At 44.2% G+C, this 20,595-nt stretch overlaps 1 protein-coding gene across 2 annotated transcripts in view; it reads left to right on the forward strand.

Moving 5' to 3' along the window:
• MAP1B (microtubule associated protein 1B) overlaps positions 1-20,595 on the forward strand; it is a 102,754-nt gene that overhangs the window by 61,210 nt on the left and 20,949 nt on the right. The window contains exons 1-3 of one of the 2 annotated variants that reach the window (XM_009208591.4): positions 11,375-11,661; positions 15,500-15,582; positions 18,377-18,517. In XM_009208591.4, coding sequence (XP_009206855.2) covers positions 18,386-18,517 — 132 coding nt within the window. In that variant the 5' untranslated portion in view covers positions 11,375-11,661; positions 15,500-15,582; positions 18,377-18,385. Of the gene's footprint in view, positions 1-11,374; positions 11,662-15,499; positions 15,583-18,376; positions 18,518-20,595 lie in introns of those variants that run through there. The other variant, XM_009208590.4, reaches the window with a different exon arrangement.

Here is a 20,595-nt window from a genome sequence, read left to right on the forward strand (position 1 = left end):
TACCTCAAAATAAATGAGGTGTTCAGTGTTGCTTTCTGGGCAGAAATCCTATGTTCTTTCAGTTATACTCCAGAGCTCTAGCAGAGCTTGATTTGGTCCATTTTTCTCTAGGGCCGGCTTACCTGTTGGCATTTTTACAGGGACAAACTGTGCTCCCAATTTATACTATTTAATTTGTGAAAGAGCAAAGAGTAATACATTGTAAGAACTTTGATTAGCATACATATGGATCACTGCATATATTCCAAGTGTATATAAATACATACAAAATACCCAATGGAGACTAATGCAAGACAGGAATGTAGAAAGTGATTTTATGCATACTGCCTTTCTTATGAGAACTTGTTACTTCTCATGTAAATTAAAATCTGGGGATTTGCTCAAGGGCAAGTTTCCTCAAAGTCTCCAGATTATTTCCCTCCCTCCTTGAACTCATTTTAAACTAAAATTTCAGTCTTTTTAAAAAGAAGATAGAAGAGGATAGAATTTATTTGACTACCTTGTTTGACTTGCTCTTTGTCAAGGGTTTCAGACCTGTTTCTCAGGAGAGCTACGTCTGTTGGTTCAGAGTACGTTTACCAATGCCTTGAAAATGCCCATTGGTCAGATTTGGTTGAATTGCCTCAGAAACAAATCTCTGTTAAGTAAACCATTGATTAAATATATGGCCCAGAACTTAATTCCTTTGGTTTACTACATCACATTTTCCTAAATAAGCAGATGTATTCTTTCAGTTATAATCTCCCAGAGGTCAATGGTATTCATCTTAAAATAAATAAAAAGTACATTGTTAAGGTAAGAAATTAACCTTCAGCAAAAAATGTGGTTTGGGGACATGCTGTAGCACCCCTTTAATAGTGACCTTGTGAAGACCTTGTAGTTGAATATAAAATCAAAATGAAATCTTTCTAGTGATGCCTAATTTTAATTCCTTAAGAGATCTTACGGGGTGGCAGAATGACCACAGGCAAAATCCAATGGGCGTGTGAGAAAACCAGACACACAACTCCTGAAACTTTGGGGCAGTTTTTGGCCCTAATCACTTGGAAAGAGCTAGGCAGTGTCTTCTTTTTAGTTATTTATGCACAGCAGTGGGCTTTCTGCTAATGATGGCCTGGGTGTGTATTTTTCAGATCCTGAAGGTAGATCTCCTGATTTGCTTACTTCTAAAGACAAAGTAAGCAAATCACACTTTGATTGCTTACTTGGCTTGTTAAATCCCTCTGAGTGGGATTTAACATAATAGTGTGGACTGAATCACACACACATTTCAATCCACACTATTATGGTAAATCCCACTCAGAAATGGAGTGAGTGTTTGTGTGTAACTACGGGTATGTGTATTTTTAGTTCTCCTGTTTTGCAAAAGATTGTCATCACCTGAATCCCTATAGGTGGAAGGCTCGGATCTAAGCCCTGTAAGGTTTACATAGAAATTGCCACCTTCACAGGAAGTTCAATGAGAGATACATGAAAGTATGTGAAAGCATTTTGTTAACTAGAGTCTTATAAGTTGGTTGGAGGCAATAGCTCATATAAACACTATGTACTTCCTCTAATTGAGCTATGTAGTATAGAGACTCTTAACTGCTATCCCAGAAATTGGGGGTAAGAGACAACTCTGAGAATTGAAGTGGACAGAGAGATATTCCAGGAGGAAATAAAATTATGAGCTGGACATGTAAAAAATGGATTAGATTTAAGTGGGTATGATACCTTATTTTATGGCACAGTAAATTCTATCACCAAACAATGCTCTTTATTTAAAACAACCTTCAAGCAAAGTATCCCAGTAGGGCAAAAAATGAATGCAGTGACCAACTGGCATGAATATCCGATTTACTAAAAATTTAGATTCCTGTTAGTGGAAATTAAATGAACACATCAGCATTGTAAATTACCAGTTTATTTCATGTAAGCTTTAGTAGTATGGTTCTTCAAGCTGAATGCTATTAGGTGAAATGAAAAACTCAATGGCTAATTTAAAACCCAAGGGCCTGCATCCTACTGGTCAAAGTATGATTCTCCATAGGCCTGAGTCAGCAGCAAGCTGGGTTTCACATCTCTTTATCTACAGTAAAAACAGTGATATGAAGGGAAGCTTACAAGAAGGTCAATTCTATATGATGTTTCTAAGACAGTACTCAATAGTTCGTGCAAGTATTTACCCTTTACTAAATATATTTTTTTAGCCTTTTAATAAATATTTTACTGCTGAAATATAGGGTTTGGATTTGGTTGAGGGAGAAGTGGTGAAGGGTTTAGTTGGAGAAAGTTCTATTAAATTTATCCTGCTTCTGCCCACCGAGAGGAGCTGGGACTATCTCATACACAGTGGCTCAGCATCCCCTGTGGCAGAGCCTCTGAAGAGGTGGTCAGAACAGTTTACCTGCCAAGACCTTGTTGCATGGTCCTCTTTAATGTTTAATATAGCCAGACGTGGTTGTTCACGCCTGTAATCCCAGCACCCTGGGAGGCTGAGGTGGGTGGATCCTCTGAGATCAGGAGTTTGAGACCAGCCTGGCCAATGTGTTGAAACCCTGTTTCTACTAAAAATACAAAAAAATTATCCAGGTGTGGTGGCAGGTGCCTGTAATCCCAGGTAGTCGGGAGGCTGAGGCAGGAAAATAGCTTGAACCCAGGAGGCAGAGGTTGCAGTAAGCCGAGACTGTGCCACTGTATTCCAGCCTGGGCAACAAGAGAAAAATTCCATCTCAAAAATAAAATAAAATAAAATAAAATAAAGCTTAATATATAGAGCTAAAATATCTACCCAAAGCTTTATGTTCACGTAGCTTATCAAAGTCTTCAAAAGTGACACCCTTCTCTTGCTGCTGCATGTCAGGACAACATAAAGAGAGCAGGAAAGGTTAAAGGGAAAGGGGGAAAAGACTTAAGTCTTTCCTGCTCAGAATAAGGAAAAGGAGTATAGTAAAGAGGAAAACATGAGCAAATATGATGGCTTTTCGGGGGCTATTTTTGAGATTAACATAGCAAAGGATAGTGCCTGAAGATGCAGTAGAGGTCTTGAAAGACCATCGGTGGGCCAAGAGTTTAAAGAAAAGGCATTTAACAGTGTAAGAAGGACGGCTGCAGTGGCTCACACTTGTAATCCCAGCACTTTGGGAGGCTGAGGTGGGAGGATCACTTGAGCCCAAGAGTTTGAGACTAGCCTGGGCAACATAGTGAGACCCCATCTCTACAAAAAACAAAAGAAATTAGCTGGGCATGGTGGCACACACCTGTAGTGTGAGCTACTTGGAGATGCTGAGTTGGGAGGATTGCTTGAGCCCAGGAGGTCGAGGCTGCAGGGGGCCATATTTATGCCACTCTAGCCTGGGCAACAGAGTGAGACCCTCCCTCAAAAAAAAATTTTTTTTTTTTAAGTGGAAGAAATGTGTTTTGGATTCAATCAAACCCAAATGGGAGAAGTTGAGAACTAGGCTTTAAGTGAGACATCATTTTGGTTTCCCAGACAGGGCCTGTAACTGAGGGTAAAGAACAGGAAAGCAGAATCAGGACTGTGCCCCTGGTGTGCTGAGAATCACCCTTCAGGTCTGGAAGAGGGAAGAACCAAGGTCATTGGGAACTGGGTGTGCTGTTCTGGGCAGCCAGGCATCCAGCCATGACTCAACATCACAGGCACCGTGGAGAGAGGAAGTACATAGGTGCTGATTCTGTCGGCACTTACGAATGAGCCATCTCCACCTCACCCTTTGAAATGATGCAGTGGAGGAATAAACACGATTCATACAAACAACAAAAATCACAGGTCCCTTGGGTTGGGCTAAGGCTATATGTCAAATCCTGTAACAACATGACCAGATTTATTCATCCTGGCTGGGGTGCAGGACCTGAGTGTCCACCTGTACATTACTTATTACAGATGGTGGCAGCCGAGGTACCACTTCAGCCAAGACCAGAGCTCAGGTCTTGAGCCTCATCCTTTTTGGTCAGCATCTTGACCTTAAGAAGTCCCTTCCTGGCCGATCACCAAGCTGGTTGCTGTGGCCCAGCCTGATGCTGCCACTACCAATGGTATTGTCCCCCTCACAGTTTTACCAGGGAAAAATCAACTCATACTATTTCTCCTTGGCCTAGAGCTAACAACTTTCTGAGGGATGGAAATCAGTAGATTCTAGGTTTAATATGTGTTATGTCAGCTATTTGCATGTTTTCTTTTTTTTTTTTTTTTTTTGGTTTTCTTTTCAATAGCCAAATACCGAAAAAGACTAATTTGATTTTTGTTTTTAAAAGGCAGCTGGCTTTGAGACCGAATAGTAGTCTGATGATTTGGTTTGATAGTAACAGATGAGGGTGAAAGGTCAACCATTTCCCTGGATTTGATCAATGTCAGGAGTCTGATGGCAAATTAAATGTCCGATAAACCTATCAAATGACTCCAAGAATCAATATTTCCTGGGAAAAGCTGTTTGAGCCTTTAATGATTACATTTGCTCCCAGGGGAAATAATGCTAGCAGTGTGTTCGGGTATTAGGATAGAAATACATAAAAATCATGTGAGGATGATTTTAAAGGAGGTCACTTATTATGTTGTTATTAATCAATAAAGTATTCATCATCTGTGTTTCTGGCCAAGCCTAGTGCCAAGCATGAGAGCCACGTTTCTGCCTCTTATTGGACAGAGCCATCTGGAGATCCTACAGGGACCTCAAACTCAGCATGCCCCCAAGCAAACTCTCTGTCATCTGTCTTCCTGCTTTCCTTTAGGATAGCTTATTAGTTGAAAGCCAGGACTTTGGATACTGAACACCCGGTCTCCAGCCCAGTTCCACTACGAACTAATGCAGACTGTTGCACTGTTGCTCCACTGCCCTGTGCCGCCTTTTCCTCCTCTGTGAAATGGCAAGAGTGGCTTCCTCATAGCATTAATGTGCACATTACATCAGATCACAGACATAAAGAGCTTAGGTCAGGTCTTGACCCAGGGCAGGTCTTGAATATACCTTAGCCATTGTTCTTATTCATTCCTTTTTGAAATACTGATTGCGCATCTGCTGTGTATCAGACCCTCCTTATGACTTATGATTCCTGATTTAGAAACTGTCAAAACACTGTCTCCTCTTTAAACCATATCTCTTCAGGATACGGGGAGCATCTCATCCATGTTTTAATCTCAGTGCTCAGTTTATGAACATAGCACGAATTTGCCTGAACTAACCTCCAGAAAACCGTGTCTTCTAAAACAATTCACGTTGTTTTAATAAATGGGGAATACAAAAGCAGGAGAAGACCATTAAGATTTTTTAAAAAAGGTGTCTGAAACCTACTCTAGTCTCAAAGTCAGGTCTAATTGATGAACCATGTGAAAGTGGCTTTTTTGTGGTAAGAATAGCTGATATAGGTAATCTTTTGGTTTTACCTAATACTGCACAGGGCACCTGGCACACCGCGGGGTTTCTTCAAAACAAAAATGATTCCCAGATCCATATCCCAAATGCTGGGATTATTCTATAACATTCTGAGGAAAATGTATCTCAGATCTTATTCTTAAAAATTAAGGATCTGGAACTTGTAAACACTTAAAACAATCTGAGAAGCAGTGAGGGACAGTGAAAAGAGAGTAGGGATCAGGAGTCCTGTGGATTGGATTTAAAACCTAGTTCCAGCTGGGCATGGTGGCTCAAGCTGTAATCCCAGCACTTTGGGAGGCCAAGGCAGGAGGATTTCTTGAGCCCAGGAGTTCGAGACCAGCCTGGGCAACATGGCAAACCCCCATCTCTACAAAAAGTACAAAAAATTAGCCAGCCATGGCAGCCTGTGCCTGTGGTCCCAGCTATTCAGGAGGCTGAGGTGGAAGAATCACTGGAGCCCAGGAGGTCAAGGCTGCAGTGAGCCATGTTTGTACCACTGCACTCCAGCCTGGGTGACAGAGAGAGAAACCTTGTTTCAAAATAAATAAATAAACAGATAAATCTTAGTTCAGTAGCTTATTTTGTCTCTCTGATGCTGGACAAGACAGCTAACCCTTATTAAGGAACCTGTCCCAACAGCTTCTATTTGTCCATCTATAAAAAAGGAAGAATGATAAACATTGACCTTCGTGATATGCAAATGAGGTACTATGAAAATAAAAAATTGTATAAACCATAAAGTCCATCACAAGTGAAAGGTAGTGTTAGTATTTTAGTACCTACTCTCCAATAGAACTGACCACAATATGCACAGGAAAAGCCTTTGAGAGGCCACTCCTCGTCTTTGAGATTCAGTTTTCTCTTCTGTAAAACAAGAGGAAGAGAGGGGGGATGAAATCGTTGCCAAGACTCCTTCAGGTCCTCCCATTCTGTGAGGAGAGGAAATTCTGATGTCTTACTCTGTAAGAGCAACAAATCCTTCTGCTAGGCTTGCGGGGACCACATTTCCCTCTTGGCTGCTGGAAATTTTACATGCAGAAGAGGAGACTCCTTTCTTGTGCATGAGGGGCATGTGTGTTTTCCTTTGCCTGCAGCAGGTTTTGCTTAGAGAACAGGGCACTCACAGATCCCACCTTGTCTCAGCCTAGAGGAAACCAGATCAGAAACTTGGAACCCTGTCATTAGAGCTTAAGTAAGTGGACATAGAAGAAAGTGCTTTGGAAATGGTGAAGCAAACACCAACACGAGTAGGCATTGAACTTTCTCTCCTTCCTTCCTTCCTTCCTTCCTTCCTTCCTTCCTTCCTTCCTTCCTTCCCCCTTTCCCCCTTCCCCCTTTCCCCCTTCCTCTCTTTCTCCCTTCCCTCCCTCCCTCCCTCCCTCCTTCCCTCCTTCCTTCCTTCTTTCCTCCCTTTCCTTCTTTTGACAGGATTTCACTCTCTTGCCCAGACTGGAGTGCAGTGGTGTGATCTTGGCTCACTACAGCCTCAACCTCCCGGGCTCCAGTGATCCTCCCAGCTCAGCCTCCCGAGTAGCTGAGATCACAGGCGTGCACCACCATGCCTGGCTAATTTTTGTATTTTTTGTAGAGATGGGGTTTCACCATACTGCCCAGGCTGGTCACTGTATTTAAAGACACCTGGAGTTGGCTCCCCTGACAGGTTACTACATCGCCCTTCACTCCATGTGCCTTTTTTATTTTTATTTTTAATCTGTCGCTTCTGTACTTTGTTGAAGATGTGACCCTTAGGCTATCTTATCAACCACAGCTGGTGCCAGGATTGGGCTTTGCTGGTTCTACTTAGGTGCCCTCCAGGGAGCCCAAGTTTCAACACCATCTATGTTATTTATTTCTGCTTCTTTCAGCGGAGGATAAAACAGAGAAAAAGGGAGCAAACTTCTTCCTTCCCCTGTCTTTCACCTTAACCCTTCATATCCTTGATTCTCATCCCTTTGCCTTGATAATTTTTAAAAGGGAGAAGAAAAAAAGGAAGAGGGGAACCTAAGAGAATGGGACTGGGTAGGAGAGAAACACCGAAGAGAGGTTTTAGAAAGCAGGTCAAATGAGAATCCTGCACATGGAAAACCAAACTGAAACCACTGACAACAACAAAAAAGAAAACTAACAACCACAAAGTCCAGGAAGTATAGAGAAAATTAGGTACAGACTCAAGTTAGGTAATAACTAAATTCCCTGTAACACAAAAGATATCCAAGGTAAAAAAACGTTGTCTAACTCACAAGCAATGATCACTTTATTTAAACTAAAGAAAATTATTTGCAAAGTCTCCTGAACTTGAGTTTTTTTTATTCTCTTAAAAAAACAAGTGTTCAAAATTTGGAGAGCCATAGATTCAGGAACATATATCAGAGATGAAACAGATGCATAAACAAAAATTTATTTGCCACAGAAAAGAAATGTCATTTCTAGGAATATAGGGGGAAGGTGGGAAAGAACTTGGCTGATGGTTCAGCAGAAACCAAGAAGGAATTGCCCTCAGGACGTGTGTGGGAGGCCATAGTGCCCTGCTGGGTGCACACGTGCACGCGCACACACACTCACACACACACAGGCAATTCAGCAGGCATTGACTGACCAGCAGCCAACCCTGGCTGCACACTTACCTCTTACAAAGGAGAATCTTGGCATCACAGCTTGAAAATCTTTATTTTGGATGGCAGTGGATCAGGAAAAGGAGAAAGGAATAGTGTCACAGCACTGACCTTGGCCTTGAGTGGCCTCGTGGAGTGTGACAAGGGTCCTCAGGCCTGTTCTTCCGCACTGTCAAGTCAGTAAACCTCAGCTCTTTCATCCATGAAGAGAGGATAATATTTGCCCCACTACTTCATAAAAATGCTGTGAGACTAAACAAAGAACTACCTGAAGGACAAAATGCTTTGGCAACTCTAAGGCGCTCTACACATGTAAGGTTTTATTGCTGTATTCTGGTGATGGACTGTCTGGTGATCAAAGGATTAGATTTTGTCACTACCCGTTTCTGTGTATTAGCCTTGTATTCAGTCATTTTTGGACCCAGGTGGGATGGCACCTGGCACATAGAAGGTGCTCCAATGTGTGCATGACCTTAAAACCAGCATGCATATTGAATTATGCTTTTGCCACCTTTTTGCTCATGTTCTCTGTTGCCTCTGAGACACCCAGCCTAGAAAAGGTTCTTTTCCAAGCCTCAGGCTGAGATGTGCAAGAGCGGATGAAGGCGAAAAGATGAGTGAGTTGATTGGGGGAGTTAATTTGATGCGGAGGACCCCTGAGAAATCCAGCTCACTCCAGGGCTAGGAGTTTTACTTCCCTGGAGACAGATTCTGTGTAATTTCCTGGTAACAGCTGGCCTTCTGTTTTCTGTGCTGATGCTCTTGGTCTTTGGGGATCCGTGGCATTAGAACCAAGTCTCCTAGCACCTTTGTCTTCTAACAGTACCTCTGTGGCAGGGGTGAGGGTTTTGTGACTCACCGTGCCTTGGGATCATGTCCTCCCTCAGGGCCGAGGTGGGTTCTTGCTCCAGGGGAGCCAAGGAAGTCTTCTGTTAGGCTGGGTTGCCTCGATCCTTCTCCTGGACCCTCTCTGGAGCTCTAAGCAGGGGCACCTGGGATGGAGAGCTGCTCGTTGTAGCTTCTCAGAGCATGGTTACTGGGTAGCCTATGTTCACCTCTTTCTCTTTCTCTCTGTTTTTCTTGCTTAGAAATGATGTGGTGGGATAGAGGGGCACAGAGAGAACCACCTGGAGCTCTCAGGAACAGGCTTCTGTGCTGCTCGCGAGACTTCCTTATTTGCTGGCACCTTTCCTCCCTCTGAAAAGGAAGTTTTGGGGAAACCTTCCTGCCAGGCCTCTGGGCCCCAGCGTTAGTTGACAGGGATAGAGAGGACTTCTGTGAGGGGCTCTGGAAGAAAAAGTTCACTACAAACCTCTGCTGCTTCAGGCGTCTCCCCTCCTGCCTCACCAGCTCCCGTTCTCTTCAAATCAACCACACATTTGCTTTACCTGCCATGTGGGTTTCTGCAGAAAGGAGGCCTGGAGCTGGAAATGATTTCACACCAAAAGCTGCTATTACAAGCTACCGGGAGACCTGTTGGTTAGTTATTAATTCTCAGTTCCTGTACCAAGCACCTTTCATTTCTTGCTCTTAGCCGTTTAGCTACATTTTACTCTTGGGAGTGTTTTTTGCACAAGGGGTCGGAGGTTAGAGGTTTCCTCTCAAAAAAATTCACTTTGGTAAAGAGGTTGAGTTGAATAACTCTGACTGCTATCATTTTCTCTTCCTTCCCTTCCTCCCTCCCTTTTTTCCTTCCTTCCCTCCTTCCTTCCTCCCTCCCTCCTTCTCTTCTTCCTTCTAATGAAAACAGACTTTATTTTTTATTTTTTATTTTTTGAGATGGAGTCTCACTCTGTTGCCCAGGCTGGAGTGCAGTGGCGTGATCTCAGCTCACTGCAACCTCTGCCTCCCAGGTTCAAGCAATCCTCATACCTCAGCCTCCCAAGTAGCTGGGATTATAGGCATGCACCACCATGCCTGGCTAATTTTTGTGTTTTTAGTAGCGACAGGGTTTCACCATGTTGGCCAGGCTGGTCTCAAACTCCTGACCTCAAGTGATCCACCTGCCTCGGCCTCCCAAAGTCCTGGGATTACAGGCATGAGCCACCGTGCCTGGCTTGAAAACAGACTTTAAAATCAAGACATTTAGTGCTTATGGTCTTTCTCGATTGACCAAACTTTACTTTCAGCTAAATCAACCCAGTCCTTTTTTATCTCACATATTTTTCTCTCTAACTCCAGAATCTTCACATTGTAAGTTATTCCATTGTTGAATCTGGGCAGGGGGCTGAGAGTAGTGGGTAGGTGAAGAGAGGGCGGCAGTGGGAGCTGACACAGCAGAGAGGCAGAGATGGGGGCAGGACGACTTTTCTCCTGACTAAAGCCCGTGCCCATGCCTGCCCCGAAGTCCTGGTTACCAGTAGTTCAGGACCCTCCTCATCATTTCCCTTTCATACTGAGTACAAATCAGAGGCTTTCTTTATTCTTCAACTGCCATTTCTATTTCCTCCTTCCAAAACCAGGGCGAAGCCTCTGAGGGGTGTGTGTGCTTGTGTGTGTGTGTGTGTGTGTGTATGTGTAGATGAATCCTAAACTCTGTGGAGAAGAGATCCCGCAAGGAGCCTAGAAATTTACATACATAGATAATAACGTTTTGCTTCAAGAGATTTCAGAATCAATTGAATATAGTAAAACGTAAGCTACTAAAAAAGCCAAATCTTATAAGACACATAGGTTCAATTAATCTGACACGTTTTCAAAAAGGAATAAAATCCCCACAATAACCAAAAAATGCAGGCTTCCTTCTGAGTTCCAAACACAGCTTTGGGAGAACACAAACAAAAGTCTCATTGTCTGCAAGGTCCCTGCTGCTTCGAGGGTCCTCAGACCGTCCTCTTTTGATTCTGAGGTGGCGCGGACCCCTTTTGTCACACACAATCTTCTCCACTGCCCCCGCCCCCGCCCCCGACCCAGGTCGAGGCTTCACAATCATGCTGAGTTTTGTGGGGAAGCCCGCAAAGACTTTTTCTTATGAAGCAATAAGCGACACAATCATTCCAGGTTGAGCCCCCGCTTTTGCTGCCCTCAGACCGATGCAAAGTTAACTATTCACGGGAAAGTTAACTATTCACGGGGCTGCCTAAGGGTTTCCCTGTGAGGTGTCGAATGGAGAATGCGGACTACAATGGTGGGGAGAGAGGCTGGAACCCGGCTGCCTTTCTTTCCTGGGAACTTCTTTTCTGAAGCAACTGAATGAGACCTTTACAAGCCAGGGTGGTGGCCTCCCTTCAGAATGCCTGGCCCGTTTCCCAGTGTGAAGCATTCCCCAAATATGCAACTTTGTGAGCATCCCAGTCGCCTGCGCTGAGAACCCGCCCGCCTGCCGCAGGAAAGCTGGCACCCACGGGGATGCCAGGGGTGGGGGCGCGTCAGGGCCCCTCTGCCAGGCTTGACCAGATGCTGGGGTGGCCCGGCCCCACTTTACATCGTCCCAGGAAAGAATCTGGCCAACAGTCTGGCTGTGACAAGAGCTAGAAGCTTCTCTCTCTCCCTTTAAATCCCCTCCTTCATTCAAATCCGATCCTATAAAAAGGCTTTTGTTGAAGGAGCAGCCATGGCATCTTGGTGCACGTCTGTGCCATTCCTCTCGATATTTCCAAAGATGGACAAAAGAGAACATCGTTAGTTGAATTCCTGGGCAAACTGGTCTGAAGATTGACTTGGAAGGAGTGGAGGTAAATGGCAGCTGTCACGTGGCATTTGTTTTGTTTGCAAGTGATGAAGCCAAAGAAAGGGACTGCTGGTGGATGGTAAGAAGCCTCCTGCCAGGGGCCACCTCGGCAGCAGGCGAGCTCACTGTGTGTTTGGGGAAGAGCGTGATGTGGAGGCAGGTGGACTGTGCAGGCTGCTGTCACCTGGACGTGGGTGTTGAAGGGTGCGGTTGGCGAGGCTGAGGGCATTGTGTAGGATCACTTCAGAAAGAAAGAGGCTCTGATTTCATTACCATCACTTGCGGAGGGAGCCACTTTATGTACCTTGTTCAAGTCTACTTGTATGGATTCCTGCAGAATACAGACATGATGACAGTCATATTTGGACATTGCACTGCCTGATGCTCTGGGTGCCCACAACAAAATTGTGACCAAAGAAATGATATTCCTTCTCCTTGGTCTTAAGCTTTTGCTTAATTTCATCTCAACCTAGTGCCTTTGAAGCTCTTGAAACCTTTGTTTCAAGAAGACCACTGATGGAAAGACCTAGAAAGAGGATAGTTTCATGTGTCTTGCCAATTTTCATTTTATCCTTTGCTTATTTAAGTTGATTTTCTTTTGCTTTAGCTTTAAATGTACATGGTTGTCAAAACCAAAAACAACCAAAACGCCAAAAAGCAATGTCCAATAAATTACAGTATTTAGCATTCATAATGAATTAACTTTCTTTCCTGTGGTTTATTCTTCTTAAGCCTCAGTTCTTTGTCTGCTCAAACTGTGGGACTTTGTTCTGTTTTGGAGTTTATTTTTAGGCTTTTGGAGTAAGACATCACATATTTTCTCTTAATTTTAACTTCTTTTATGTGGGATATTCTGCCACCTTTGCTTTTTTTTGGCCAATATTCTTCTCCTAATATTTTCTGCCTTCCTGCTTTTGTAAGCTTATCTCTGATTTTATTTCTTTGAACCTTTCTCTAACTGTCTTTTGGCATTTGGTGTCTGTGCCTTGTCTATTTTAACAAATTTTAGTCCAGTAACCAAACCCATAGGGCAGCGAAGCAGAAGGACTCTAGATCCAGGTGACCTGGCTCCAAGTCCTGGCTCGACCACTTACTAGTTGTGTGACTTTGGACAGGTTAATTCTCTTCTGTAGACTCATTGCTCTTGACAGTAAAGGGGGATAATCACAGTACCTATGTCGCAGAGCTCTTCTGAGGATTAAATGAAGCCATGTGTGTCTTAGAACAGTGCCTGACACCATGATTGTTCTGTTTAGGCTTCTATCTGTGATGTGGGGTTTATTGGTAAATGTTAGCTGTTAAGGGAAGTAAGATGGTGGGGGAGAATGGGCTTGGTAACAGTGATGGTGGTTGGTGGTGACTATTTCAACATGTTGCTGTTTCTGTAGTACTTCTGGTCCTTCTTGATATAAAGGAAAAAGAATCAGTGTATCCTGGACTGCTTTACGTTTTTTATTTTCTAATTGCTCTATTGAGATCTAGTTTGCATACCATACAATTTACCCATTTATAGTGTACTAGTGAATGTTTTTTGGTATATTATTAATTTTTAAGTCATGATAAAATATATATAAAATATAAAATTTGCCATTTTAACTATTTTAAAATGTACAATTTGGTGTCATTAATTACATTCACAAGGTTGTACAACCATCCCCTCTTTTTATATTTTATCAGTTTTTTGAGACAGAGTCCTGCTCTGTTACCCAGGCTGGGGTGCAATGGCATATTCTTGGCTCACTGCAGCCTTGACCTTCTGGGCTCAATTGATTCTCCTGCCTCAGCCTCCCACGTAGCTGGGACCACAGGTGTGTGCCACCACACCCAGCTTTTTTTTTTTTTTTTTTTTTTTTTGAGATGGAGTCTGACACTGTTGCCGGGACTGGAGTGCAATAGTGCAATCTTGGCTCACTGCAACCTCTGCCTCCTGGGTTCACATGATTCTTCTCTTGCCTCAGCCCCCCAAGTAGGTGGAATTACAGGCACACATCATCACAGCCAGCTAATTTTTTGTATTTTTAGTAGAGACGGGGTTTCACTATGTTGGCCAGACTGGTCTCGAACTCCTGACCTCGTGATCCACCTGCCTCGGCCTCCCCAAGCGCTGGGATTATAGGCATGGGCCACCGCACCTGGCCATTTTTTTTTTTGTAGACATGGGGTCTCAACTTTGTTGCCCAGGCTAGTTTTGAACTCCTGGGTTCAAGCAATCCACCTGCCTCGGACTCCCAAAGTGCTGGTATTATAGGCAAAAGCTACTGCGTCCAGACTTCATCACCTCTATTTTAAAAACATTTTCATCACTCCAAACAGAAACTGTACCCACTCAACAATAACTGCCCATTCTCCTTCTCTTAGTCCCTGGTACCTTCTAATCTACTCTCTAACTCTATAAAGTTGCCTGTTCTAGAGATTTCATATAATTGGAATCACTATATTTATCCTTTTGTATCTGGCTTATTTCATTTAGCAGACTGTTTCCTAGGTTCATCCATGTTTTGGCATTATCAGAACTTCATTCATCTTTATGTTTGAATAATCTTCCATTGTACTGATATACCACATTTTACCCAATCATCCATAGATGGACATTTGGGCTGTCTTACCATTGTGAATAATGCTACAATTAACATTGGCATACAAGCATCTGTTCAGGTTCCTGCTTTCAATTCCACCTGGAAGTGGGATTGCTGGGTCATACAGTAATTCTATTTTAGCTTTTTGAAGAACTGCTGAACCATTTTTCTAGAGGACAGTTGCTTTTGGTCATTCTTTCCTCTTGTATTTCTCTCCCCTGGTGTCTGCCTCCCTCCGATTCTATTCCATTTCCTCCTGCTGCCTGAGCGTCATTGTACTTCCAAGCGGCAGACATGTTTGTGTCTACCCTCCCAACCATGCGTCTCCCTCCCACATTTCAGAGAGAACACCCACTTCCCTGTCCTTAGCAGCTGCCCAAGCATGTATCACCAACTCTGGCCGTACATCCGCCTGATCATTTCATCCCATTGTCGGGGGAGGGGGAGTCTTCGTAGAAGGTCATGCACGGGTCTCCGTCCCCTTTGGCTGGAGGGCTGGTTCGGCCACCGAATGACCCTAGGACCTGTGAGTGGGGGGAAGTCAGGGATGTGGAGCCACAGCCCTGCAGGGTTTCAGCCTTCCTTAGACAGGCGGTCATCACACCCAACACCTTGCTTTGTTGTTCTCCGTCCACTGTGCATATTTTTAGGGGGCAGTTTGGCCACCCTGTTTCATGGGAGGGTTGTTCTCCACTTTTCATTTGCTTACAGTGTCTCCAGTTTCCTATGAGCAAGTGAATTAATTAATGAATACTCCAACAGACTGTAAGCCTGCCTCAGACAGCCATTCTGATTGTTGGGCTAATTGTTAACTGGAGTTTCTGGATGTCATTCATTTCACAATAAGGCTCCTAATTAATCTCAGTGCAGTTCTCACCAGAAGAAAGGCTGATACGGAGAAACATCCCCAATTACCATGAGAAAGGAAATGTCAAGAGCCCCATTGAGTTTTCCTGGCACCCACCCTTGTCTCAGATGAAAACCGCCATTACCGCAAGGAAGCTGCCTAGACCGACCCTGAAAACTGGAGAGTGTGAGAGCAGGAGGAGCCCCCGACCACACAAACCCAGCTCGGGGAGGAACCTGCTCGTGGCTGCACCCTCTTTTTTAATAGCACCAATTATGTTTCCCAAAATGATGTAGAGAATCTCGGAGCTGTGTACTACATCGGAGGCAGAAATTCCTATGCTGTCCCAGGAGCAGCAGGGCAGTTTTTATCTGGAAAAGCTAAAGGTCTCCCTTTTGTGTGTGTTTTTGTGCCTGCAGGACAAAAGATCCTTCATCACCGAAGTGACGTTTTAGAAACAGTGGTCCTGATCAACCCTTCTGATGAAGCAGTCAGCACTGAGGTAAGCATTCAGCTCTGTAGAATCTGGGGCCGGGCCCCACACACTGTCTAGGGACCCAGTGGATTAGAAGGGCTGGGCAAATGGGGGCAGGAGAGGGTCACAACAGAGAGAAATTCTGGGTTAAGAGGTCTTAACCCCCTACTAAGTGGTTGGTTCTCTGCATCGGTACCACCCAGCCTGCTCCTCCTGATAAGGACAAAGTGGAAGATAGTAACTGGAACTGTAAGATTTTGTCCAGGCAAGGGAGTATGAATTTGGGGTGTTTATGAGGGGGGTGGTGGGGAGTGCTGCTGGGATGGAGTCTGATAGGGATGTATTAGGGGAAATAGACACAAGCCCTCAGGCTGGGACATACAGGACAAGCCTGGAGAACAATGGCATCTCAAGAATGGCAACCCAGTGCAAGCCCCATTCAGAGCCTTCCTGCACACTCCTATTGCTGTGGAAAGGCAGGCTAGCATAGTGGTCAGAAGCATGGGCTGGCGCCAGGCCACCTGGGTTCATAATCCCACATCTGCCTCTTACTAGCTGGGAGCCTCAAGCAAGCTATTTACTGTCTTTGTCTCAGTTTGCACCTCTGTAAAATGGAGGTCATAATAGTTTCTACATTTAAGGTTCATATTTAATGTTGTGCTTAGAAGTACCAAGTGCTTAGAACAGAGCATGGCACATAATGACTGAAATGTAAATATTAGCTGTGATTGTTACTATTACCACCGTATGAAACTGTTGCTATGGAGAGTAACTGGGTATTTCGGAGCCCAGTGTGACATAAGAACTTGGTTGAAGCCAAGAGTCCCTGGTCACCCAGGCCAGAGGAGCTGCTGTCACTCCACTTTCCACTTCCTTTATTACAGTTGAGCACTTTTGAGATTGAGTTGCTTCTTGGACATTAAAGTAGCCAAAGTCCCTGGGAGCCTCCATTATTTGCAGTGTCCCTTCTACCCACACTTTGAGCATCTCTGTGACTGTATCCTGTTTTTGTAAGTGGAGATATAATTCAAGGACCATAAAATCTATCCCTTTAAAGTATGTAATTCGGTGGTCTTTAGTGTATTTACAAAGTTTTGCAACCATCACCCCTATCTAATTCCAGAACATGTCTTTCATGCCCCCAAAGCCCTGAGCTCATCGGCAGTCACTCTCCATTCTTCCCTAGTGCTGACAAGCGCGAACCTGCCTGTCCTGATTTGCCAGTTCTGGATATTTCATATAAATATAATAATATACTATGTGGCCTTGTGTGTCTGGCTTATTTTAGCCTAACAATTTCAGGGTTCATCCATGTCGTAGCATGTGTCAGGACTGTATTCATTTTCGGGGCTGAACAGTGCCAGTGTATGGATAGCCCACATCTGTGCATCCATTCCTCAGTTGATGGACACTTGAGTTGCTGCCACTTTTTGACTGTCGTGATGTCACCTGTTCTGACTTACTTCTGCCTGCTTTAGATCAGCAGGACCTCTGACAATGCATGAAGGTGCAAAGCTGAGGAAAGTGATGGGATAGCAATCTCTGTTACTAACAGAGTCAGGAAGTAATTACAACTTGAAAAAAGCTGGAGAATTACAGCCTGTGCAACGTGGTGAAACCCCATCTCTACCAAAAATACAAAAAATTAGCCGGGCATAGTGTTGCATGCCCGTGGTCCCAGCTACTCAGGAGGCTGAGATGGGAGGATTGCTTGAACCCAGGAGGTGGAGATTGCAGTGAGCCGAGATGGCACCACTGCACTCCAGCCTGAGCAACAGAGTGAGACCCTGTCTCAAAAGGAAAAAAAAAAAAAAAAAAAAAAAAAGCTGGAGGATTAATATATGTCCAGGCAAACTGCCCGGAAGAGTTGTGAGAAAGGAAAAATATGGAATTTTATAAAAGGAATCCAGGCTTGCCTGTGGAGCAGATGGGGCTGAAACAATTACTTAGGTACATGTGTTTTTTCCATGATTAGACTGTGGGGTTCTTGGGTAAGGGGTCATGGTCTGTTTACTTTTGTATCCTCCCCTCAGTGCCTAACATGATGCCTGGCAAGTAGTATGTGCTGAACATTCATGAACTGGGCTCAGAATAGATACCTTGGTGCTTTGGAGTGGTGTTTGCTGAAGGACGTCTGGCTTCCTGCCACTTAAAAGTTCACAGAGTTCTTCAGTGCAAACCATTTGCAATTCTCTCAAAGACTGCTACATAGGGGCAGCCTTTTCTTTCTATTCAATGACAAGCACCTTACTGATGCCGTTGGAAACTGCACTTGGAGCTGTGTGCTTGCTGCACGCCTTGGAAGGGAAGAGATGCCGTATGGGAGGGGTTGGTTTGGGACCCTAGTTTGGAAGCCCGTGCTTCCTGAGGAGGCCACTGGGGAACCTGGACTATACATGGTGATTCAGCCTGTGAGATAGTTCCAAGTCTTCCCTGGTTTCGCAGACCACGTGCTGCTAGCAGACATTTCTAACAGCTGTGGAACGAATGGTTACCAGCTGTGAAGGCTGCTTTGAAAAAGAGGAGGAAACTAGGGGGAGAAAGTCAACTATTGCTACTGTCTTGGTTGTAGAGAAACTTTGAAAATGGCATTCATGGGCAAACTGATAACTACACTTACTGGCTTTGTGGATGATCCTACAGCCAGGGATCCATTCAACCCTCCCGTGCTCTGCTGGCCTCCAGGAGAAATTAGACCTTTGGGGAATGAATGCTTTTTGCTGGTAATAAACTCCCATGGCCCCGAAGGCTAGCCTTGTCCTGGCGATGGGACGGCAGCACTGCCCGCGGCTCAGGGCCTACGGTCTGTGCTTTATTGCAGGTGCGTTTAATGATCACTGATGCTGCCCGACACAAACTGCTCGTGCTGACCGGGCAGTGCTTTGAAAACACCGGAGAGCTCATTCTCCAGTCCGGCTCTTTCTCCTTCCAGAACTTCATAGAGATTTTCACCGACCAAGAGGTAGGTTCATGTCTGAGAATATCTGTGTTTCTAGTGGCTTGGTTGCCTTCGGTTCCTCTTTGAGAGCACTGGGGGAGACAGAAGAAGAAGGGAAGGGAAACTCACAGCTCTCCTGAAATAAGCAAAACTGTATGCTCTAAAATACTTTATTTTTGTGGCTCATTGCCAAAATAATTTAGAGCACTCATTTACAATTAATTGGAATAATTCCTAATGTGCCTGAGATATAGATGGGAAGGATTGGAACAGTCAACACTTTACAGATGGTCAAAATGATGGAGAAACTTGAAATGTCAGAGCCCAAAAGAAAACCTACATTTCCTGTTTTCTGAAATAATACTCCAAAGATATCTTGGGCTTTTGGCACCGCCTTTTCCAGGCCTAATTATTTCAGATTTTTCTTACTTTAATGCCTGGTCCCAATGTTTGAACTTGGGCTGTTTGAACAGCCCACAAAAGAGAGAGGGCTCTACAAAAGGAGGCACGTAGGAAAATGGGGCACGTCTGTGACCCAAAAAAAAAACATGGCTAAAGTAACTGGACTGAAGCTGGGTCATTCGTATTTCTAATGCGTATCTTATTCAAAGATGATGCATGTGAAGTGTTGAAAACTGTGTGAAGTTAGCAGTATTTGGTCAAATGAGATCAAAGATTTTGATGTGCTTATTTCTGCTTGGGAATTTATCCTGACCCGGAAACTTTCCAAAGTAATGCACCTTGTTTATCTAGGTTATATATTTATAGCAGTTACAGAAACAATTCAGACCAATCCCCATAGTAGGTTGGGGCCTGCCTGTGGCCGATAGCAGATTTCTACATGGAGGGACTGAGGGATGTTCTGATAAGAAGAGTTACCAAGTCTGTTTAAAACTGTCTTCCTGAGATGGCAGCTTGTCCATCTCATGTGTACTGTGAAGGGCCACGTGTCCTTCTGCACTTAATCTTCCTTGGCCCTGTGGTTCAGAGAGAGCTCTGTTTGTACTTTTCATCACTGGCAAGAACTGTAAGCACACTGCCCAACTTCATCTGGGTCACCTGGAAGCTTCTTTAAAAACACTGATCAGATGGCATAATACTGTTCACTCTCCAGCCACTGGGGAGGGGAGAATGCAAAACTGTGAAAAGGAACATTTTTGAAGCCCCAGCTTTCAGAAGGTGTGGCGTCATCTGCATCTTGAAACACACACCAGGACGGGATCCCCCAGGCAGGCAGCTCCTTTCTGAGAGGCTTCAGAGCTCACTCCCAGTTGGTTCATCTTTACCACTTCAAAATGCAAGCTTTGGCCCTGTCTTCCTCCAAGGCCACTAGAGTTCATGCGTCTTGCCTCATTCGTCTCGGTATCCATTGCACCTGCACGTAGTAAAGGCCTAGTAAGCCACTGTTCGATTGCATTGAAATTCCAAAGCTAGGGCTACAATTCTCACTCTGCCTACTGTCCTGAAGTTGTTGTTTGATCACTATAATGTCAGAATCTTTTGCAAGATTATGTCCCCATGTGCATGTTGTATCCAGAGGCAGGTAGGTGGGCATTTGTCTAGTAGCTGTGGGATCACACACATTATTAGCATCTTGCCTCAGGGAAGAAAGAAAGCTGCAGAAGGCTGGAAGGGGCCCAATGACATGGTGAGCAGTTAAGTGGCCTGCTTGTAGCTCATTTGCATGCACATGGGCACTTTCCACATTCCTGTGCAGTTCTGTAGTTATTTTCTAGTGGTTGGTTTCTACCCAAGTGATTGGTTTGTCTTTTTTTGCTGAAAAACCAAGCAAAGGAAATATGTAAAGAAAAGTGTTTGCCATTGCCAAGATTTTCAATAAGGAAGTAACACAATTTGGCATATTTGCATCTCAGATAATATCTCCCCTTCCCCTTCTTTAAATAAGGTTGTTATGAAGATTGCTGCTTATTCATTTTTACTAGATTATGGAAGCAAAATTTTAGCACCATGGGCTGTGCATGTGTGAGATTTTGCCACTAACTACAGAAAAAGAAAATTGCCCTAACTGAAGAACTCAAGTTCCGTGGAAGGGCGGATTACCCAGGGTTTGTAATTATTGGGGTAGGTTCTGGAGGACACAC

Source organism: Papio anubis, chromosome 5, assembly GCF_008728515.1.
Source record: "Papio anubis isolate 15944 chromosome 5, Panubis1.0, whole genome shotgun sequence".
In the NCBI taxonomy this organism is placed as follows: Eukaryota; Metazoa; Chordata; class Mammalia; order Primates; family Cercopithecidae; genus Papio; species Papio anubis.